The sequence below is a fragment of the Neomonachus schauinslandi genome, chromosome 11 (genome assembly GCF_002201575.2).
Source record: "Neomonachus schauinslandi chromosome 11, ASM220157v2, whole genome shotgun sequence".
In the NCBI taxonomy this organism is placed as follows: domain Eukaryota; kingdom Metazoa; phylum Chordata; class Mammalia; order Carnivora; family Phocidae; genus Neomonachus; species Neomonachus schauinslandi.
Genome location: NC_058413.1, coordinates 97589856 through 97613906, shown reverse-complemented (window position 1 = coordinate 97613906; position 24051 = coordinate 97589856). Strand labels below are relative to the sequence as shown.

Below are 24051 nucleotides of genomic sequence, written 5' to 3'. Positions count from 1 at the left end.
GAGAACTTGAGAGTGAAAAACTGGGAAGAGCCTTCAATTACGAAAAAAGTTTCAAAAAATGACAGTAGGCAGGGCGCCTGGGTGGCTCAGTTGGTTAAGCGACTGCCTTCGGCTCAGGTCATGATCCTGGAGTCCCTGGATCGAGTCCCGCATTGGGCTCCCTGGCTCAGCAGGGAGTCTGCTTCTCCCTCTGACCCTCCCCCCTCTCATGCTCGCTCTATCTCATTCTCTCTCTCAAATAAATAAATAAAATCTTTAAAAAAAAAATGACAGTAGGCAGACAATGGAAGCATATACAGCCATTAAGATTGATTTTTACAGGGTGCCTGGGTGGCTCAGTCGTTAAGCGTCTGCGTTCGGCTCAGGTCATGATCCCAGGGTCCTGGGATCGAGTCCCACATCGGGCTCCCTGCTCGGCAGGAAGCCTGCTTCTCCCTCTCCCACTCCCCCTGCTTGTATTCCTGCTCTCGCTGTCTCTCTTTCTGTCAAATAAATAAATAAAATTTTTAAAAAAAAAATTGATTTTTACAAAGAGTTTCTAATGTTGGGAAAATGCCTAAAATGATAAAAGAGAAAAGGAACAAAACAGTATAACAATATGATCCCGATTATGTATTTTGTAATATTAATAACTTGCCTCTAGGTGACAGGATTAGGGTGATTTTTTTCCCCTTTGCTTCTTTAAAAGTTCCTGAGTTTTCCCCAAATTTCTTCCATGAGTGAAAATTACTTTTATAATCAGGAAAAAAAAAACAAAAACAAAAACAGAAACAGGGCAAGGGGGTAGAAGAAAGTCTAGTAATGATAAGCTATGGGGCTGGAGTTAAGAATTTATGCTGGCTACCTCTTGTCTTCCTCCTTTTCAGGCTCCAGCTGTAAGCATTCAACTGCTCCTTTAACATCACCTATAGTGTATCCTGACGAGAATAAAATTTATCTTCTTGTCCTCTAGGACCAGTAGTTGCTACTTTTTCCATACAGATGACACAACAAATACTAGCTGAATTAATCCATTAAAGGTAAGGACCATTAAAAGTAACCCCTTTAAGGGCCAGTGACCCAGAAGTCATTTTGTTCTGTTTTTAAATCATATCACTTAGTATAAAGAAAAGAACCAGAGGTAACTCAACACAGAGTTTAAAGTTATTTCAGGAAGTGCTAGCAGCCCAAGACAGACTGGTGAGTCTGCAAAGGAAGAGAGGCTCCAAGGCAGAAGAGACAAAGCGAGGCTTTGGCTGACCATGCTGAATATACCGCCGGGCCTTCTCAAGGAAATAACCCACCGCGAGCCTGGATACCAAAGAACCTTCCCTTTAAAGTAAGGGACTAGAATTTCAATGGCAGGATTTACTTTAGATATACTGAACTTCCTAATAATGAAAGTTTGAGATATGCCAAAAATAAATTACTTGCCAGAAAGCTTGTGAAATCTCCTTACCCAGAGATTTGTGAGAAAAAAATAGAAAATTACTTTTCTTTAACATCTTAACTGGAGATAGAAAATTCAATTATAAAATTCTAAGATCTATGAAGGGTATAAAAACAAACTCAGCTCCCCTTTTTTTTAATCCTAATATCCATTCACTAAATGAGTATTTACAGACATTGTAGTAAGCACTGAGAATATAGCAGCAGACAACAGATGAAAATCCCTGCCCTCATGGAGCTTACATTAAATATCACATTGTGCCTCCTAACGAACATTAAAAGCTAGATTATTTTCTCTAACTTTAAGTAAAATTATTTCTAGAAACTTCAAGCATGTCACAAACAGCATCAAGCATTTGGACTGATCCAGATGAGAGCTTAATAAATATTTCTGAAACAAGACTAAAAAAAAACTGTGTGGCTGAGTACTGGGATGGCAGGGAGACTTTTAACTTCATTATATATAAATCTGTACTTTTTGAATTTTGTGCCAGATAGCATCCATTCCCAGCTTTTAATAATTTTTCCAAAAGTTTACTGGCTGGATGGATGGAGAGGTAGATGAATGAATGGATGGATGGATGGATGGATGGATGGATGGAATGAATGAATGAATGAATGAAAAATTTTTCGCAAAAAAATTTGGTCTTAAGAAATGTGATTAGCTAACCTGAATCTTGGCATTCAGTTCTTCGGAAAGGAGCAATGGAAAGTAAAGTGCACTGCTGGTAAGCATGTACGTACACACTAGTGCCGAAACCAGGCAGGAATTTGAAAATTCTCAGAACTTCCTAATCAAAACCTAAATATAGTCTAAGACAACTGGCCCAAAGTATCCAACTGAGTGAGCACAGCCCACACAGACAAGGTTGAACAGGCCATGGGTGTATTTCTCCTTCCTTTTCAGTTTCTAGGAAATGAGACTGAGTATTCACAATCTGATTCCTACCTTTCTGACAAACTAAAACTCTGACATGACGTAAGTAGCAGCCAGAGACTTCCTCTCTTCAGTGGATCGCACACCTCCTAAACAAATATATTCCTCAACAGAACCTCACTATGGCTCATCCAACACGCTTGTAGTAGCTGAAGGAATTTTATTCTGAAGAGATCCAAAACAAGCCCTTTCAAGCTAATTCATCCAAGGCTGTTGAGGCTTCTCAAAGACATTGCCTAGGCCAGTTATTTAACACTTAGTTATTACATTAGGACAAAAGTCCCTGAGAATGTATATAATTTTCATTCTCTGGATGTTATCAATCATCTATGAGAAAGTATAACTATACTATTATACCACAAAGGGACCAAGCCACTCACTATTAGAAGGGGGTAGGGACTCACTTGATGAGTGAGTTCATTCACTTGGGGAACAGGCATAGTAGCTCTTAGCAATCTCTACACCCAACGTGGGGCTTGAACTCACAACCCCAAGAACAAAAGTTGCATGTGCTACCAACTGAGCCAGCCAGGCACCCCTAGGTGTAACTCTTAAACCAGAAAGGAGAACCACCTAAGAGGAGCCCTAGATAACTGGTCCTCTTGGTCCTCACCTGTGTCATCAAGGGTTTGTATCTTGGTGACCAGTTCTCTTAATGAGTTACAAGACGGCACCACGCCCTAGAAATTTGTTGATCTGGTAAGTAAGGAGTTCATCTCAGAAAGGTCCTTTCAAAGACAGACCAGACCAGACCAGACCAGTCCAACAGAGCAAAAGTATAATTACTCATATTCCCTGGGAGTAAGCTAGATATAGTGGTGAAAGAAAACTATATAAGGCAGACTGTGTTTATGGTCATTGCCTTTTCTATGTTCATTGCTTTCCTTTTTTTACTTTCTTAGTATTTTGAAAGGCTTTTTTAATTTTTTTTAACAGACTTACTTATTTTTGAGAGAGCGAGCATTAGCCGAAGGGCAGAGGGAAAGGGAGGGAGAATCTCAAGCAGACTCCTCACTGAGTGTGGAGCCAGACACAGGGCTCAATCTCACAACCCTGAGATCACAACCTGAGCCAAAACCAAGAGTCAGATGCTTAACCTATTAAGCCACCCAGGCACCCCATGAAAGGTTTTTTTGATGACTCAGTCAAGCAAGGTGGCACGAAGGGGTATTTGAATAGAATTTAAAGGCAAAGTAATGGACCCATGGAGGACTGCTGGTAAGTGACAGAAGTGACAGAGTGAAATACAGTGTCGACATACTTACTCTTCCTCCCGACTTGGAAATTTTTCATCTCATTATGGCATCTCACTTTTGGACTTTGTTTTAGTAGAAATGATAAATCTCTTAGACTTTAATTAGTAGGTACATCTTGTTTCTTTAATAAAAGATCACGATGGCAAGGACAATGTTTTCTATGACTGGAGGAGTCAGGGTAGAGTTAACTAGGAATAGGGATGCCTGGATTCTAATTCCAACTCCCCCATTAACTAACTGTAGGAATCTGGGCAAATTGCTGGGGGGGAAGGGAGGGGTGATACCAAAGAGATAAAAATCTAATGGATAATTAGTCCAAACTACTTTAATTAGTCCCTAAAAGCATAAGATTCTAAATTCCATTAAATCCATCTTTCTAGACTCTGGAAAAGAAAGAGGTGGAATAGAACATGTCTAAGATCTTTTTTGTGCCCCCCCCCCCCAAATCAGCTAATGTTGTTGGCCAATCACGTTTAATTTATGTGGAAAATGTATGTCATTCTTTTATAGACGTGAAAGAATTTAAGCTGTTAAAATTGAACACCTCCCCTATCTGAAGAAATGCATTAGAAAAAGCATTTTTACCCTTAACCATAAAATAACCAGCATGAATTTTTAAAATCATAAATCAGAGGATACCAGAGCTCTGCTGTGATATCCTCTGATGCCAATCCCATTTCATACTCAATTCCATAAAATGGCCTATAAGTCCTATATGATCTGGCCCCTAATTTTCTGACCTTACCCCTACCATCCTTCCCCTTGTTCACTAGTTCTAGGCACCATGACCTTAGGTCTAATCTTTGGATAAACCAAGCTCATTTCTATCTCAAAACCACTGTACTTGCTATTCCTTCTGCATTGAAAATTCTATCTTCCATATCTTCCCAGGCTGGCTTATTTTCATCGTTCAGGTGTAAGCTCAAATATCATTACCTGGTGGGGCGCCAGGGTGGCGCAGTTGGTTAAGTATCTGCCTCTAGATTTCAGCTCAGGTCATGATCTCAGGGTTATGAGACCAAGCCCTGCATCAGCGTGGAGCCTGCTTAAGATTCTCTCTCTCCCGGGCTCCTGGGTGGCTCAGTTGGTTAAGCGACTGCCTTTGGCTCAGGTCATGATTCTGGAGTCCCAGGATCGAGTCCCGCATCAGGCTCCCTGCTCAGCGGGGAGTCTGTTTCTCCCTCTGACCCTCCCCCCCTCTCATGTGCTCGCTCTCTCTCAGATAAATAAATAAAATCTGCCCTGCCCCCCTCTAAAAAAAAATAATAAAATCAAATAGCCACTATCTTATATCTATATACATATATCTCATCACCTTGGAAAGGCATTCCCTGACAACTCTATGCAAAGCAGCACCATTCCCCAGACACTCTCTAGCCCATTTATTTTCTTCATGGTATTCATCACTATATGAAGTTACATATTTACACGTTTCTTGTCTGTCTCCTTGAATTAGAAAGTAAGCTCCAAGAAGGCAAGAGCTTTGTCTCTCTTGTTATTGGTAAATTCAAGACCCCAGGATAGAACCTGACCCAAAATCTGGATTCAACAAATACATGCTGAATGAATGGATGGATAAGGGAAAGGTTCCATCCCTGTGTAAAGGTATTTTTGATGTCTTTTAGAATTATAGAGGTTCTAGTGAGTAGAGAACATTTCTTTTTCTCTTCAAAGCATCCATTTTGTTCTCTTTTATGCCGTGAACTAGAAAACATTTGCCAGATTGATGCTTGGAAAATGAAAACAGCACTTCTGGCACAGAAATAACTAGTCTGGGCACCTCTGGCTTGAGCCAGATCTATGACTTTCTAGGGAGCTGGCACCAAAGTCAGAATGTTAAAATAAACAGCTTTGATGTTGAAAGTGGAATACTGGTATTTTGACTCTGGAGAAACTAGTCCAAATCAATCTTAGCTCTTCACAAAATCTCAACAAAGTTAGTAACCCCATCACAACTGTATCAAAATGAAGTCAGTCGTCTTTCAATATCATTTTTATATTACCTAAAGATGGAACTATCTTCCTCAAATGTATCTAGTGTAATCTTCCTTTCATTTTCTTTTTGATACAATTCTCTTTGCTATTTACCAATGAATCTCACTTTCGGCCTTCTCATGAGCATAAGCATCTTCTACTCTCTCCATTAAACTCTTACCTATAGAAATGAAAATACTACCCCTTGCCCACTCTGAGTCGTTCCCTTCATGGAAAGGAGTTTGCACTAAACCACACAGCACACACATATGTCATGGATGGTCCACGTTTGGAATGGGGTCACGGGGCAAAATGTTTTCTGTATGTAATATCTAAAGTTAAGAATCCTGACCTTGGCCTTCAAAGTAGCACACTGTGCACCCAAATGCAAATGTATTCTTAAGTTTGTAGGAATATTTCTTCATATTCACCACCAGATTTAAGTGAATAGAGCCCCCCCTCTGGTGGGGGGGGGGAGTGCACGCAAATAAACTCTTCCATCACCAATGTAACAAAGAGTAGTTAGTTACAAAAACACACTAAAAATGCGGGGCAGCCCAAAGCAAAAGCTAGTGTTAGTCACAGTTGTCATTAGACAAGTCTCACATTTGCTTAAAAAAAAAAAAAACTTTAGGGGCGCCTGGCTGGCTCAGTCAGTAGAGCATGCGACTCTTGATCTCGAGGTCATGAGTTCAAGCTCCATGTTGGGCACAGAGCTTACTTTAAAAAAAAGTTTAACTAATGGAAAATTATGTTTTAAAATGTCAATTTCAGGGCACCTGGGTGGCTCAGTTGGTTAAGCAACTGCCTTCGGCTCAGGTCATGATCCTGGAGTCCCGGGATCGAGTCCCGCATCGGGCTCCCTGCTCAGCGGGGAGTCTGCTTCTCCCTCTGACCCTCCCCCCTCTCATGCTCTATCTCATTCTCTCTCTCAAATAAATAAATAAAAATCTTTAAAAAAAAATGTCAATTTCATGAAATTAGCCCATAGTCCATGGGAGTTCAACCCAAATACCTCAAAGTGGCATCTGAAATAATAGCTAACTCATATTTTTACACTGAAAGCATATCCTGAAGATGACATCTACCTACACAAAACAAATGGCCTATGCATTCATGGACTGTTCCAAACAGATGCAAAGCAACAAGAGCGGAGCCCTGTCCTACTCATCTTTCTTACTACAGCAGCTGCTGCTGACATTTACTACATGCCTACTATGTGCCAGGCACTGTTCCAGTACCTTCCCATATATTATCTTATTTAATCTTCCTAACACCCAAACTTGGGAGGTAAGTACTACTGTCATCTCATTTTAAAGATGACCACATCTGAGCACAGAGAAGGTAAATAATTGACCCAAGATCACCCAGCTATTAAGCAGAAGAGGATTCAAACCCAGGCAGCCTTATCCAAAGCTCAAGCTCTTACCACAACCCAGTAGCAAGCAAGCGATACATATCCATTGAAATAACACTTTATAAGTGTTTGACCGATGGCTTGTATAGTCTACACATTTTAAAAATGCATACAACATATATCTACTCTTTGTTCCCATTCATCCAATCAGTAAAGGTATAATTAGGCACAGGCAACAGACTATAAGCAATCTGAAAGCAGAAAATCTTGTTTTCTATCTCTTTAATACTTGACAGTGTCCTACCAAAAGAATAGAGCCAGAGAACCTCAGACTAAGACTTCTCAAAAAAAAAAAAAGGAATCAAAGAAGGTAGGACAAAGACAGCCAGGGTGAGCTGCTGACCAAAGTGGGTCACAGATGAACCTCCTCTCCTGGTTCCTGTTCCACAATGATGCTCTAAGCACCGCAGAACTGCCAATATCAAGTCTAGCCCACAAAGGCCAGGGTGCAGAAGTCCCCAACAACCCAAGGAACAACAGGAACTCTTTCCTCTTCTCTACTGATTCTCTTCAGCCCAGGATCCTACTCCAGGAGGTTTGAGAGTTAACAGAATTTGGGAAAGAGCCAGCTTCACCACTTCTTTTGGACGGAGGGCAGTAGCTTAGTCAATAAATGAAGTTTACTTTAGCCTCTTAGTCCTTGGAATGGACGGTGTGTGTGAGAAAAGGTAATCGTAAATACTTCCCTGATTTTCAGAAAGCACCGATTACCTATGCTCCTTCGACTAATGCAAGTATTTTCTGAATTACCTGAGTCTGATTGTTAGACATGGTTTTAAGAAAAGCCCAGACCATTCAGTGGCTTCCAGGGAGAAGAGGAGAAAGAAAACAATCACAGACCTCTTAAAGATGAAACAAAAAATTATAGATTCTGGAAAGAGATAAAAACCCTCTCTTTGGTTCCAAGTGACCTGACTGCAGAAGTAAAATAAATGCTGCAGTGCATGGGGAGAAACATCTATCTCCCTGATCAACTGAAACAGCAGCTTCTGCATCTACTAGAACCTACTAGACACCTGCCTCGCCATTATATAACCACACCATGGCCTTAATAGGCCATCACACTGTATGTCAACAGCTGTTAAGCACATCTAAGCTGTCAGCATTTAAGAATCCCTTCCAACGTGGATCCAGATAACCAGGGAGCAGGCCAAAATATGCTCATCGTTCACCCAGAGCACATGACAACTCCTTGTGAATTAAGCTTTACTCATGTCGTCAGAGTAATTTAAGCAGCAAAAGATAGGGCGTTTGTAACTGTAACTAGGAAATTGCACACTGCTACAGAAACACAAATGAGTGCTGGTGTGGTCCTTGCACACATGCAACTCATTGTCCAAGCCATTTCGTTCAGTCTCATTCAGGATTTCAAATATTTCCATACATACAAATTATATAACTGCACACCACAAATGATCAAAGATAAAAACCAACATAAACAGTGAACCCGTTTATAAACAAGCTAATGTTTAAAATGCTGCAGTCCTAAAGGACACCAAGGCCTCAGAGAAAAACCAAGAAACACACACACACACACACATACATACGAAAATTAGAAAGCAAGCAGATCAGCCATAATTAGCCACTGGCTTTGCTGACTACTGAAGATAAAAATGTCTCTTTTATATATAAAGCCAAGAATCAACTGTTAGCAGTTACATTTACAAAAACATATGACCCTGTCTGTCACAGATTTTTTTATCAATATTTTGGTGTATCCAAGGGCTGCAAGACACAAAATTATTTAAATCATAGATACCATAAACCAGGAAACCAATTAAGTTCATGGAGTCCATCCCCCAGAGGTCAGAGCAAAATAATCACAGGAGCTCAATGTGATTACTTAGAAGAGAGGGGGAGATTTAAAAAAAAAAAAAAAAAAGGAAATGCTGAAACAAGGAACAAAGCTCTCGAACAACTAGGGTTGTTTATAAACATAACTTTGGCTTAGGGAACAGTAAACAGAACTGTAAACACCTGGGGGTAGGGGGACAGGCAGAGAGGCACCCAAGTCTTGGCTCAGTCTAGTCCCCCTTCAGGGTCCAAGGCTGACATCAGAGAACCCTGGACTTTGGTATATCATTCAGCTCAGACCTGCAGACTTGAGGCCCTCTGATAAAAAACTGACAAAAAGGCTGAAGGGGGCCCCCCAGAGGAAGTGAAACTGACCAATCAATTTTCCACAGCCACCTACCCTGCCACCCTGGTAAAAAAGGCCCCTTGTAGGCTTTGACAAAAAGGAGGGAAAAGGGAACTTCAGGTTGTGAGTGAGAAGGAGAGAAGGCCCAGATAAGTTACTGGCTTCTGAAAACAAGCAGTTGCCATAAAAGCAAAAACAAGGTCGGCGATGATAAGGGCTAGGCTGAGGAGGTGAGGAATTGATGTGGCTTTGGTAGGAAGCAGCAGCAGCTGTAAGGGTTCTTCATCAGGTTGAAGGAAAACACAAACTGCAGTTTTAGATATAATGAATGACTACACTGAAAGTACTCATTCAAGTGAGCAAAGCAAGAAATCTGGAGTACAAATGGGCTTTGTGGGTCCTCTCAAAACCAAAAGATTCTTCCTGATGACTTTGATTCCAATACTTCCAATGTAGAAGGCTACCCACATTTCCTCAAAAATGAATTTTATATGTAAAACCGTGTATGTGTACTTATATGGCTTCCTAATTGACCTTGGCCAATTTCACTACTACAGCCCCACAAATCCCTTGAGAACCAAAGGGCCCAATGAGTGTAATGCTCCAGTGTCTGGGTTCCTCATCCACCTCCTCGATCACCCACCAGGCTTTACCCCCACCGCTGAGAGCCCACCCTGCCTCTATAAAGCCCATGATTCCAGACCCTCCAACAACTAAAAATAACCAGCAACCCAGCTCTCCCAAATTATTTAACCCCTGACTACCTACTGCCACCATGAACATGGGGCGCCCTGGGCCTCTGTTCCCTGAGCCCCTTCCTGTGGAAAAGCAAAGTAATTTTCTTCCTTCAAATTTCCCCATTTTCTTCCTCGCCTCCTCCAATAATCTCGTCTGTCCTCGGGCTCCCATTCCTACCATCCATCAGTCTTAGACGATCAAACGCTGATTGGCATCTGTCATAAGGTACCAGGTCCCTCATATCTCCCAGTACCCTGCACCCACCACACACCCCCAGTACATGCCCCTATCGTCCTTGTTCCCCTCCTAATTCCCCCCCCCCTTCGGCTGACAGTTTACCCTTGTCTTCCCCCATCCTGCTGTCCACATTTCCTATCCCCCTGCCCTCATTCCCTTAGGATTTCCTAATTGCTGGTTCCAGAGTCCTCTTAGCTTACAGTCTCCGGCTCCGTGAGAGTTCCAAATCTCTTCTTTCCAGTCACCCCTTCCGCTACCCTCCGCAGAGCCCCGGCTGAGCACCCCCTCCCCATCCCCGGCTCCTCGGTACCCCAGGTCTCCGCGCTCCAGGGGCCCCCCCCTTGGCCCCCTCAGCCACGGAGTTTCCCTCTGCCGGCTCCCCGGCGTCCCCTACCTTCGGCTCGCCCCCTATTCACTCCCCTCCGACAGCCCCCCTTCCCCGTCCGTGTCCCCGATCCCCAACGCTCTCCACTATCCCGAGCCCCGCTCGCCGCGCCGACCCCTCAGCCTCCCTGTCGCGGGTCTCTCCTGCCCCCGCCACACTCGGACGGATGGTCCCGGGCTGCGCAGCCCCGCAGCCGCCCGCTCCCGCCGCGCCACTACCTTGGCCTTGGTGACGAGGTGCGTGGCCCGCTTGACCACAGCGAAGTTGCCCTTGCCGATGGTGCGGTCGATCTCGTAGTAGCCGATGCGGGCAGGCACCGGCCCGCGGGAGGCCGGGGCTGGGGGACGCGGCGGGCCAGCCGCCGGGGGCACGGCAGCGGGGGCGGCCGGGGGCCCCGGGGCGGGCGGAGGCAGCAGGCGGCCCGCCGGCCCGGCTCCCCCCGCTCCGGCCCCGGCAGCCCCGCCAGCTCCGCTCGCCGCCGCCGCCGCCATCTTGTTGTGCAGTGAAACCTCCCGGGCCGCGGGGAGCCGGCGGGGGGGAGGGGGCAGGGGGGCGGGAAAAAGAGGGGGGGCCTGGCGGACGTCACTCCGGGAGGCGGGGCGCCCGCGCCGCCGGGGCCCGGCGCCATGGCAACCGCGCGTCACGTGCCGACGCGCGTCACTGCCCGCAGCCATGGCAACCGTGACCTCACCGGCGAGCTCGACCTTCCCGCGTGGGCCCTGCTCCTCTGGCGCTGGCTCCCGGGTGCCCCCCTCTGGGGATGGGACGGTGGGCACCGCAAGCGTGCCCGCCAGTTCCCAGCCGCCGCAGCGCTCCCGAGGCGGGGGTGCCGGACGCCGGGCTCCAGGCCGGGTCCCCAGTCGCCCCGGGAATGGCTAATACGACCCCTGCTGTGACCTCCGTCCCAGTTCAGCAGTCACCCAGCCTCCTTTAAAACAAAATATTTCCTCATCACCAAAAATACCGGCCTTGTCCCACTTTAGCGCTTGAGGCCACAAAGGCAGGAATAGCTACGAGAAACTGTAACCAAGCTGGTAGCGAGGCAGGGGAATTCTTCAGTAAAATTCCTTCTCCTAACACAGCCCTGCTCACCCGGTACAACTAATCTGATTGTCACCGAATACAGGGGGGATAGGGAAACTGGGATTTGCGTGTTCAAGGGTGGAGAAACCAGCCCAAACATGCGTTCCAGTCATTGGGTGGGTGAGGGCCAGAGAGGCTACGTCATTTTCCTCCCACCCCGTCTCCGAACAATTCTATAGCTAGATGACTGTCACAGGGTCTGCGTCCTATTTCTGTAACTTGTATAACCCTGATGGAGCGGTGGTGCACATTGTCCAGAGAGCCACGTCATGGTTAAGAACAAAACCATCTGTTAGGCAAACTAAATAAAGACTAAAATAATAATTCCCTCCTTACAGGGACTCTCCGAAGACATTAAAGGTGATCAAATTTATAATCCCAACAATAAATCTCATATTCTTTTTTTCTTCCTTCGTCTGCTATCTGGCGTTCCACATGCTCCGGGGCCCCTCACTAGCTCTGGGGTTTCCCTTCTACTGTGTCCCACTGCTTTTATTAACTAGATGAACTTAACTGCTTTAGGTGGGGCTGGGACAGGGATAGGCAGCTGGGCTGTCTGTAGCACGATGGTCTGTGGCAGGCTGGGGGGCAGGGAGAGGGAAGACTGTGAACACTTCCAGTGTTAAAATGTATTCCTTCAGTCCAGTGCTGATCTATCCACTTGCATGTCTCTCTATGTGGCAGAGCTGTCTCGTCAGGCCATTGCATGTACAATATCCAAAACTGACACCCAGGGCACCATGAATGTGTGAGGAGAGCACATATTTACCCACTCCAACCAAAAGCTGTTTACGAGCCCTCTGGTTCCCCATCTGACTCTAAGTAAAGGCAGGCACTGGGATGGGCCAGAGAGGTCATCCCAACAGTTGTCTTGTATCGGTTCCCCGGTAGCTGTTCCAAATTGCCAACACAATTAACAGTAATTGGCTCCTTGACTAGCACATAAGGATGAGGATGAAATGGTCCTCGGCTTCTGGCACGGGTTAAGCCCTTTCCTTGGTTGAGCTCATTCAGTCCCAGATAAATGATGGGGTGTTCCCAGCCTCGCTTACCACTTCATGACCTCACTCACCTGCCTCTGCGTTAACTTCAGAGCTGGGCCCCAGAGTCACAGTTCTACCATCTCCCTGGGGAGGGAGTCTCAACAGAAACCCTAGCGAGCTGGGAAGGCAGGGGGAAAAGAATCTTTTACTCTGGAAGCTGCAGGAGTAGCACCAAATCCATTCTCACCAATGTCTTTACAGCCTCTCCTCCACTCATAGACGTCACTGGAGCATCAAGTACCCCGACTTCTGGCACTCTCTGGAGGGTGTCAAAAACAAGAAGCCTCTGAGGAGAAACAAGGAAATGGAGCATGGGTCTCACTTCCAAAGAGGAAAGGCAGATCATGCTTGTCCCCTAATAAAGACTGGACTGTGTATGCTATGTGTTAGATCATGTGTGCTCCCTGCCTGTATGAATTGGGGCCAGTAGATGGTGTGTTCTATGGAGACTCAGACAAAGACTTGCTGGAAAGCTCCCTGAAGAGTCCTCTTTGGTGAGAAGACCATGGAAAATTCGGGAGGGCATTGCACAGTGAAAATCCTCAGGGGACAAGGAAAACACTTTAGATGTATGCATTTAATAAGGATTTCTTGAATGCTAAGCCTGAGGTAGGCTTAGGGAGGAGCTCACAGTCAAAAATAACAATGTGTGAGACACTACACTAAGCAATTTACATAAATGAACTCACTTAATCCACAACAACCCTATGAAACAGATTCTATTATTATCCCCATTTTGCAGATAGGGAAAATGAGGCACTGCAGGATTAAGGGAATTGGCCATGGTCACAGAACTAGAATTCAAACGCAGGCGGCATGCCTCTGAGCCTGAGATCTTCCCAGACTGGATTATAAACCCTGTCAAGGGAGTAGCTGGTATGAAAAAATGCCTTCTCCAGAAGCCCAGGTTGACTGAGCTCAGTTTATACCCAGGGAAGAAGAGGACTTCGGGAATTCTTGAGAGCAGGACAGAGCTGGAACCAAAGCGCATCAACAAACAGCAGACTACAAAACAGGACTGAGGTACCTAGGGTGGCTTCACTTGTAAGTCGCGCCACCATGAGACTCACTGTTTAGCGTGTACTTCTCCTGCCTTTAGAAAACAGGTGGGTAGGTGTGTTCCCGCCCAGCCGCAAACTCCAAGGAGTGGCCCCAGGGCTGAGTTCCCGGAGCCGCTGCAGTGCAGTCCTGTGTAGAGGCAGAGAGCTAGCCACCACCCAGTTCCCAATCAGCTCCACAGCCAACTCACTCTTTTCTAGAAAAGCAAAAGATTAAAAAAAAAAAAAAAGGCAAAAGATAGATTCAGAGATGAAAATGAGACATTTTCCTATGTAATGTCATTGTGCTTGTTTCTAGAATTTGAAAAGGGCAAACCGAGGCATTCCTGATGTATACCATAGGCCCTTAGACAGTTCTAGAAATGATACTAAACCTCTGAGGACCTAAGGTCTGCTCGGAAAAGAATATAAGCAGTAGGAGGTAATACATTAACTCTTTTATGATTTTAAAGGCGCTCTAGCCTATCTGCAGGGCAGCTTACCAGAGACCTGAAAGAAAACTGCAGCCTCACAACACAGCTCCAAAGATTCTCTGAGCCATCAGGGCCTTGAAGAAAGTCCAACCCTCACTTTACGTTGGCCCAACTTATTACTGCTCTGAAAAAAAGCTAACGTTATAGGAGCATTCAGTTGATAGAGGGGCATCATTCAGAAATTTTGTATGTCGCAAAGCAATGCCATATTTACATGCCATATATTCCCAAACAAGGGAATTATTAGCCGGTTATAAATTCTGCTGTCACGTAGAAATCAGGGCACTGCTTGATCACATTGTCCAAATCCTCGGTGTGCCCAGTTCTCCGGATGAGCTGAATGTGCGCCTGTTTTTGTGAGGGCTGTGTTCTGCATTACTACCTCAGCTGGGAGAGTGCTGCCTTCCCCCCTCCTAGCCCAGATCAACCTAGTCAAGTCCAAATGCTCCCCCTGGGTGTCAAGAAACAGCTCTAAGCAGCCATAGTCTCCTGCTATAAAATATCTCGGGGAAGGGGCTTTCGAGAAGCTAAATAAGCTTTCAGTCAAGGATTTTCTGTTCGGCTTGCCCACATTTTTCTTTTTAATGGAGCCATTCGAGCTATTACACAAAACCTAAAAAAAAATTATCCTTATTACTTTCCATATGTTCTAGGATATGGCTGAAGCATTTTTAGATTATTATTAATTACCCTTTAGATCATCCAAAAGATTTTTAAGTATGATTTTTTTTTAAGATTTTATTTATTTGAAAGAGAGAGAGAGAGTGAGCAGCGGGGAGAGGCAGAGGGGGAGAGAGAGAGAGAGAGAAGCAGACTCCCTGCTGAGCAGGAAGCCTGACACAGGGCTCCATCCCGGGACCCAGAGATCATGACCTGAGCCAAAGGGAGATGCTTAACCGACTGAGCCCCTAACTATGATTTTTTTAGACGTTTTCTGCACTCTTAGATGTGACTATATCATCTTTTAGGATCAATGTTTTTCCTCAGGGAGATACGCCTTTGATTTTATATGAGAAAATACATTAGGTACAGAAAAAAAATTCATTCAGGACAACTTTTTTCACAAAAGGATACGCTCCTTAACGAAAGGTACACGTAGTTATTCTGCAGTCCACTCCTTAATATTTATACCAATAAAATTTTTTTCTTATAATGTGCTTCTTTCTCACAGAGGGACAAAGAGTGGTACTCAACAAATACTAATTAAAATGTTGGCATATTTGGATCCTTTTCTTTCCCTTACACAGAAGTGTACCTAAAATTCCAGGAATTCACAACATCTCACATTAGATGAGTGGAAATTCTTTATTTCCCTGGCTCTGAAGGTACAGAACTGCCTCTTTCCTGTTTATTCCTTCATCTTCACATCTCTGCTGACTAAAGAGCCATCCTCCCTGCCACACCTGCCTTGGGAATTGCCTCTCAGTTTTAAGTGCTCACCTTCAAACAGCCTTACCTGTTTTGAAGACAGCACAGAGACTCTGCCTTCCCAGCGGCTTCCTTGCATTAACAGGGGGGTTTGCTTAGGTTTTCTACCAGCCTCTACAGCTGTTGGCTAAGCAAAACGTATGCAACTGGGATTGACTTCCATAGGTAGCCGATCTACCTTTGTTTGCTTCATTTCCACCACAATTTTCCTCAGTTAAACTAGAAAATCCATCTTGCACCTCAAAGGCGGGCTCTGCGGGAGAGGAGCCCTCTCCCTTGCCTGTAGAGACACCTGCTGGTCAAAGTTTAAACTACAGGCAGTTGAAAACCACAAACCCACATCAGGAGCCAGAAAGCTGGAATCTAAATGGAAGCCGGCTCCAGGAAGCTGGATGTCTGTATGGCCAAACAGAAAAAGCACAGTGGGCTGAAGTTACCCGAGCAGTCCCGGGGCGGACTGAGGTAACAGTCTGCCCCTGTGGTTTTGGGCCACCCAACGATGTCTCCAGTTAGCCCCAGGGTTCTCAAGGCATTTTAAAAAGAATTCTTAAGGATGAAATTAATGGCCGCTTATTTTTATTTAAAAAATAATTTCATCTTTGGCATGTTTAAAGAGCAGCCTGGCATCACAAGTAAAAAGGGTAAGGGTTTTATAGTTAGACCTAGATTTTGTAGTGGGTTTTTCCATTTACGAGGTCACCTTGAGCCTTAGTTTCTTCTTCTGGAAAATCACTCCTACCTCATGGACTTGTTAGGAGAATTAACTGTTATAAATACGTACAGGGACCTAGATTAAAGTCTGGCACATGGTAGACACTCAAGTATTAATTTCCTTCCCCTAAAAGCAAGTAAACAAGGACAGGCCTCTTTCCAAATCACCTGGAAAAGATGAGGATGATGGAGGAATGATGGATTAGGGCTGTGAAAATAAATTAACTTCAAGGGCACCTGGGTGGCTCAGTCAGCAAAGTAGCGGACTCATGATTTTGGCTCAGGTCTTGATCTCAGGGTCATGGGATCGAGCCCCACGGGCAGTCGGCTTGAGGACTCTGCCCCTCCCTCTGCTCACTCTCTCTCTCTCTCAAATAAATAAATAAATCTTTTTAAAAAATTAACTTCAGAGTTAAAGGGAGAAAATGATAGTTTTAAGTGTTTTGGTTTGGTTTACTAAACACACATCATTCAGTCTTTGGAAGTTGGACAGATTTGCATTCATGATACAACCATAGACGTCCAGTAAAAACCTTCCCAATCTCACAACTTCATAAAGTAGTTATTATCCCCACTTATAGATGGTTGGGTTACTTGAACCGTCTGATGACTGACTCACACAGCCAGGAAGCGGTGAATCTGAGAAGCAAATCCAGGCTTTTAATCGCCAAAGCTAGTTGTCTCTCTGAACTTGAGGGTACACCAGTGTCTGTGGTCTGTTTAAAAAAAAAAAAAAGATGCCAAGGATATTTTTTTCTTCTCAAATTTATTTAAAGTAGATGTGTAAGGGGCGCCTGGGTGGCTCAGTCGTTAAGCGTCTGCCTTCGGCTCAGGTCATGATCCCAGGGTCCTGGGATAGAGCCCCGCATCAGGCTCCCTGCTTTGCAGGAAGCCTACTTCTCCCTCTCCCACTCCCCCTGCTTGTGTTCCCTCTCTCGCTGTGTCTCTCTGTCAAATAAATAAATAAAATCTTAAAAAAATAAAGTAGATGTGTAAGAAAAATACTAAAATATTTCTATCACTGCTATGCAACAATCTGCTTAAGAAATTGTGTGCATTTTCAGGGTGCCTGGGTGGCTCAGTTGGTTAAGCATCTGCCTTCAGCTCAGGTCATGATCCCAGGGTCCTGGGATCAAGTCCCGCTTTGGGCTCCCTGCTCAGCGGGGAGTGTGCTTCTCCCTCTCTCTCTCAAATAAATAAAATCTTAAAAAAAAAAAAAAGAAAAGAAATTGTGTGCATTCCCAAACTTTCTGCAAATGCCTTGTGAGAACTCTATAGGAGCTCTATGAGGAAGAAAAACTCAATCCTGGCAGCATTTCTTTTAAAATTCATTTAAAATCATATATGTAAAAAATTACTAATTATATTTATACGAATGCCTTCCTGTTATGCAATAATCTACTTTTAAGAAACTCCAGACACCCATGTGTGATTTTTAACTCTATTTTTCTTTTTTTTCTTTTTAAGATTTTATTTATTTGACAGAGAGAGACACAGTGAGACAGGGAACACAAGCAGGGGGAGTGGGAGAGGGAGAAGCAGGCTTCCCTCGGAGCAGGGAGCCCGATGCAGGACTTGATCCCAGGACCCTGAGATCATGACCTGAGCCGAAGGCAGACGCTTTACGACTGAGACACCCAGGCGCCCCTCTATTTTTCAAAATACAATTAAAATGCCCTAATTTCTTTTTTTTTCTTAATTAAGATTATTACATTGAGTTCAATGTTAAGGTAAAAATAGGGGCAGAACACGATGAGGTACGTTTTAGGGTCTGAGCTCTGAGAGTCCAATCCCCAACTCCAAGCTCCAAGTTGAGCCACATTCTGATAAAAGCTGGATTGTGGAAACCAAAGTAGGTATCAAATACTCGACCCTTACATTTCACACCAACTTTAATAGCAGCTTTGATTTCTCTAGAGATTTTTTTCCAGTGACTTCCAAGCATCAAATATTTATGGATTCATTGTTTGGTACAGTTCGAACTCTCAGAGCAGAGGACTCAAATGCCTTTACAACCTGGCCCCAACCTCTTTGTCAGCATTTCAAATTTCAAGCATTTTCCCTCTCTACCCATCCCCACCCAGGACCACTGCAGGCTCCCTTATGATCAAAACACATTCTGCACTTTCTCCTTACCCTTTGCTCCTGAGTGTCTGTGTGTTTGGAATACCCTCGAAGCTCACCCAACTATTTGAAATTCTACTACTTCCTTAAGGTCCAGCTCAGCTCAGGATCCTCACAATCCTTGTAAAAAATCATAGTTTTCTTCTGGGTCTCCTGAGCATTTTGTCTATTCAGAGCACAGTCTTCTGAGCCAGATTAACTGGGTTCAAATGCTGACTTCACACACAACTTACTAGCTGTGCGGTCTTAAAAAAATTAATGAGCGTCTCTGGGCCTCGGTTCTTCAGGTATAAAATAGGGATAATCATGACACCTATTTCATGGGAGTGTCGGGAAGATTGAATAAATCACTACGTATAAAGTACTAACAAAAGCGCCTGGCACATATTTGGTGCTCTACAAATGATTGCTAAAATTATTATTTTTTTTAAAGATTTTATTTATTCATTTATTTGAGAGAGTGAAAGAGAGAGAGAGCACATGAGAGGGGGGAAGGTCAGAGGGAGAAGCAGACTCCCTGCCGAGCAGGGAGCCCGATGCGGGACTCGATCCCGGGACTCCAGGATCATGACCTGAGCCGAAGGCAGTCGCTTAACCAACTGAGCCACCCAGGCGCCCGCTAAAATTATTATTATTGTGAATCTATTGTAGCACTTTTAATAGTCTAACTTATATTACATTACATTTATGGCTCTCTGTCTAATTAGATTATAATCCCCAAATAGGCAGGAACCATATCTGTTTAATTCACTATTCTATATCCAGCACTTAACACTGCGACTGGGACATAGCAAATATTTCTTAAATAAATGAGTGTCTCCCCATTAAATTGTGATTTCCTTGATGCCAAGGACTTGTATATATGCTCAGAGCGTTTCTTCATTCCTTCATTTCTATACGTCCAAAGCCTAACACACCACGCAGCACTCGGTCTATATTGGGCAAAAATAAAGCAAGAGAAAGATAGAATTTGTCCTAAAACATACATTCTCTCTTTTGAGAGTTTATGGAGACATGACTGGCATGCTAGAGCTGCCGTCTAAAATCTAACTTTGATCTGAGCACTTTGTCTTGCAGAAATGTGGGGACTCTCAAGGCACTTCTGGAGAAGCTAAGAGAAAAGTGAAGGGTTTGTTGGGCAATCAAGCACCCTCCAGAAAATTGAGACCATAGCACGGCCCAGGGCTCTATCCCTGCAAGGAAAGAGAAAGCAGGAAGAAGGGATAGTTGGCGAAGATCCCATTCTGACTTTGCGACAAGGGAAAGGAAAGATGGAAGAGTCCTAGCTACAATTAAAACATGCCCCCAAGGCTGCAAAAGAGCTAAGAATAGTTTCTCCAAACAGGTAGTTTAATGTCGTTCTGTCCCCAGGACAAGTAGGAAGCCACTGGCTGAATTTTTTCACTACCATCATTTATTAGACTCTTTCCAACCAGGCCTCCAGGTAAAATAAAGCCTCTTAAAAACTCTTCTGCCAGGGTGCCTGGGTGGCTCAGTTGGTTAAGCGACTGCCTTCGGCTCATGTTGTGATCCTGGAGTCCCGGGATCGAGTCCTGCATCGGGCTCCCGTCCTGCATCGGGCTCCCTGCTCGGCGGGGAGTCTGCTTCTCCCTCTGACCCTCCTCCCTCTCATGCTCTCTGTCTCTCATTCTCTCTGTCTCAAATAAATAAATAAAATCTTAAAAAAAAAAAAAAAACTCTTCTGCCAGGGCCCCTGGGTGGCTCAGTCGGTGAAAGGTCTGCCTTCAGCTCAGGTCATGATCTCAGGGTCCTGGGATAGAGCCCTGCATCAGGCTCCCCTGCTCCCCTGTCTGTTCATGTCTTCTGCCCATTTCTTAACTGTATGATTTGTTTTTTGGATGTTGAGTTTTAAGTTCTGTATAGATTTGGGGTACTAACCCTTTATCAGGTATGTCACTTGCAAGTATCTTCTCCCATTCTGTGGGCTGCCTTTTAGTTTTGTTGTTTCCTTTGCTGTGAAGAAGCTTTTCATCTTGATGAAATCCCAATGGTTCATTTTTTGCTTTTGTTTCCCTTGCCTCCAGAGACGTGTTTACTAAGAAGTTGCTACGGCCGAGGTCAAAGAGGTTGCTGCCTGTATTCTCCTCTAGGATTTTGATGGTTTCCTATCTTACATTTAGGTCTTTCATCCATTTTGAATTTATTTTTGTATATGGTGTAAGAAGGTGGTCCAATTTCATTCTTCTGCATGTTGCTGTCCAGCTTTCCCGGCACCATTTGTTGAAAAGACTGTCTTTTTTCCATCGGATATTCTTTCCTGCTTTGCCAAAGATTAGTTGACCACATAGTTGTGAGTCCATTTCTGAGTTTTCTCAGAATGGAAATCTATCTATGATAAACTTCATAGATCCATTGATCTATGTGTCTGTTTTTGTGCCAGTAGCATACTGTCTTGATGATGACAGCTTTGTAATAGAGCTTGAAATCAGGAATCACGGTACCTCCAGTTTTGTTTTTCTTTTTCAGGATTGCTTTGGCTATTTGGGGTCTTTTATGGTTCCATACACATTTTAGGATTCTTTGTTCTAGCTCTGTGAAAAATGCTGGTGGTATTTTCATAGGGATGGCACTAAATGTGTAGATTGCTTTGGGTAGCATAGACATTTTACCGATATTCTTCCAATCCATGAGCATGGAATGTCTTTCCATTTCTTTGTGTCCTCTTCAGTTCCTTTCATAGATGTTCTACAGTTTTCAGAGTTTAGATCTTTCACCCCTTTAGTTAGGTTTATTCCTAAGTATCTTATTGTTTTTGGTGCAATTGCAAATGGGATTGATTCCTTAATTTCTCTTTCTGCTACTTTGCTATTGGTGTAAAGAAATGCAACAGGGGTGCCTGGGTGGCTCAGTCATTAAGCGTCTGCCTTCGGCTCAGGTCATGATCCCAGGGTCTGGGATCCAGCCAGCATCGGGCTCCCTGCTCAGCGGGAAGCCTGCTTCTCCCTCTCCCACTCCCCCTGCTTGTGTTCCCTCTCTCGCTGTCTCTCTCTCTGTCAAGTAAATAAATAAAATCTTTAAAAAAAAGAAATGCAACAGATTTCTGCACATTGATCTTATATCCTACAACTTTGCTGAATTCATGTATGAGTTCTAGCAATTTTTTGGTGGAGTCTTTTGGGTTTTCTACATAGAATATCATGTCATCTGCAAAGAGTGAAAGTTTGACTTCTTCCTTGCCAATTTGGATGTTTTTTTAATTTCTTTTTGTTGTCTGATTGCGGAGGCTAAGACCTCTAGTACTATGTTAAATAATAATGGTGAGGGGCGCCTGGGTGGCTCAGTTGGTTAAGCGACTGCCTTTGGCTCAGGTCATGATCCTGGAGTCCCGGGATCGAGTCCCGCATCGGGCTCCCTGCTCAGCGAGGAGCCTGCTTCTCCCTCTGACCCTCCCCCCTCTCATGTACTCTCTCTCATTCTCGCTCTCTCAAATAAATAAATAAATCTTTAAAAAAAAAAAAAAATAATAATAATAATAATAATGGTGAGAGTGGACATCCTTGTCGTGTTCCTGACCATAGGGGAAAGGCTCTCTGTTTTTCCCCACTGAAGACAATATTAGCTGTGGGTCTTTCATATATGGCCTTTATGATGTTGAGGTATGTTCCATCTATTCCTACTTTGTTGAGGGTTTTTATCAAGAATGGAAGCTGTATTTTGTCAAATGTTTTTCTGCATCTATTGGCAGAATCATATGGTTCTTAACCTTTCTTTTATTAATGTGGTGTATTAATTGATTTTTGACAAGGATACCAAGACAATTCAATGGGGGAAATAATAGTCTTTTCAACAAATGGTTCTGGGACAACTGGATATCCACATGCAAAAGAACAGAGTTGGGCTCCTACCTCACATTATACACAGAAATTAAATCAAAATGGATTATAGGCCTAAATGTAAAGGCTAATACTATAAAACTTTTTTTTTTATAGTTTTAGAAAATGTAGGAGTGGGACGCCTGAGTGGCTCAGTCACTTAAGCGTCTGCCTTCCACTCAGGTCATGATCCTGGGGTCCTGGGGTCCTGGGGTCTTGGGATCGAGCCCCACAACAGGCTCCTTGCTCAGCGGGGAGTCTCTCCCTCTGCCCGCTGCTCCCCCTGCTCGTGCGCATGCGCTCTCTCTCTGACAAATAAATAAAATCTTTAAAAAAAAAATCTAGGAGCACATCTTCATGACTTTGGGTTCGGCAGTGGGCTCACAGCTACAACACAAGAAGCACAACAGACAAAATTAATAATAGCTAAATTGGACCACATCCAAATAAAAACAGAAATAACAAATAATTTTGTGCTGCAAATAGTACCATCAAGAAAGTAAAAAGTCAACTGACTGAATGAGAAAAAATATTTGCAAATCATCTATCTGAGAGAGACTTGTATCCAGAATATATAAAGAACTCTTACAACTTAGTGATAAATGGACAGTCCAGTTACAAATAGGCAAAGGATTTGAATAGATATTTCATCAAAGAAGATATACAAATGACCAATTAACACATGAAATATACTCAACACCATTAGTCATTAGAGAAATGCAAATCAAAACCACATACTTCACACCCACTAGGATGGCAAAAAAAAAAAAGATGGACAAAAACAAGGGAATGTGGGGGGCACCTGGGTGGCTCAGTCAGTTGAGCGTCTGACTCTTGGTTTCAGCTCAGGTCGTGTTCTCAGGGTTGTGAGATCGAGCCCTCCATGGGGCTCTGAGCTCAGTGGGGACTCTGCTTGGGATTCTCTCCCTCTCTCTCTGCCCCTCCCCCTACTCACTAACATGAGCTTTCTCTCTCTCAAATAAATAAATAAGTCTTTTGAAAAAAGGATGTGGAGGAATCGGAAACTTCATACATTGCTGATGGAAATGTAAAATGGTATAGTCACTTGGGAAAGATGGTTTAGCAGCTTCTCAAAAAATCAGACAGGGAGCGCCTGGGTGGCTCAGTCGTTAAGCATCTGCCTTCGGCTCAGGTCATGATCCTGGGGTCCTGGGATCGAGCCCCGCATCAGGCTCCCTGCTCAGCGGGAAGCCTGCTTCTCCCTCTACCATTCCCCCTGCTTGTGTTCCCTCTCTTGCTGTGTCTCTCTCTGTCAAATAAATAAAATCTTTAAAAAAAAATCAGACATAAAGTTACTATATAACCCAGCAATTCCACTCTGAGGTATATCTAAGAGAACTGAAAACATGTTCATACAAAAATGTGGATATTAGTGTTCATAGATACCATAATAGCCAAAAAGAAAAATAACCCAAATCTGATTCAACTGATAAATGGATAAATAAAATGTGGTATATCCATATAGTGGATTATTATACAGCAATAAAAACAAATGACATATTGATACATGCTATAACATTGATGAGCCTTCAAAACAGTACGCTAAGTGAAAGAAGCCAGACGCAGAAGTCACATATTGTATGACTCCATATATATGAAATGTCCAGAATAGGCAAATCCATAGAAACAGAAAGGACACTAGTGGTTGCTTAAGGCTGGCAGGGTTGGGCAGTAGGAAAGAATGAGGTGTGATTACTAATGGATAAAGCATTTCCCTTTAGGATGATGAAAATATCTGAAACTTAGATCATAGTGATGATTGCAC

At 43.8% G+C, this 24051-nt stretch overlaps 1 protein-coding gene across 1 annotated transcript in view; it reads right to left on the bottom strand.

Annotated features, from left to right (window-relative positions):
- The window catches only part of SIK3 (SIK family kinase 3), a 242595-nt gene extending 231592 nt beyond the window's left edge, over window positions 1-11003 (bottom strand). Inside the window, exon 1 of the mRNA XM_044919695.1 lies at window positions 10731-11003. Coding sequence (XP_044775630.1) covers window positions 10731-11003 — 273 coding nt within the window. The remainder of the gene's footprint in view (window positions 1-10730) is intronic.
- Window positions 11004-24051: the final 13048 nt, after the last annotated feature.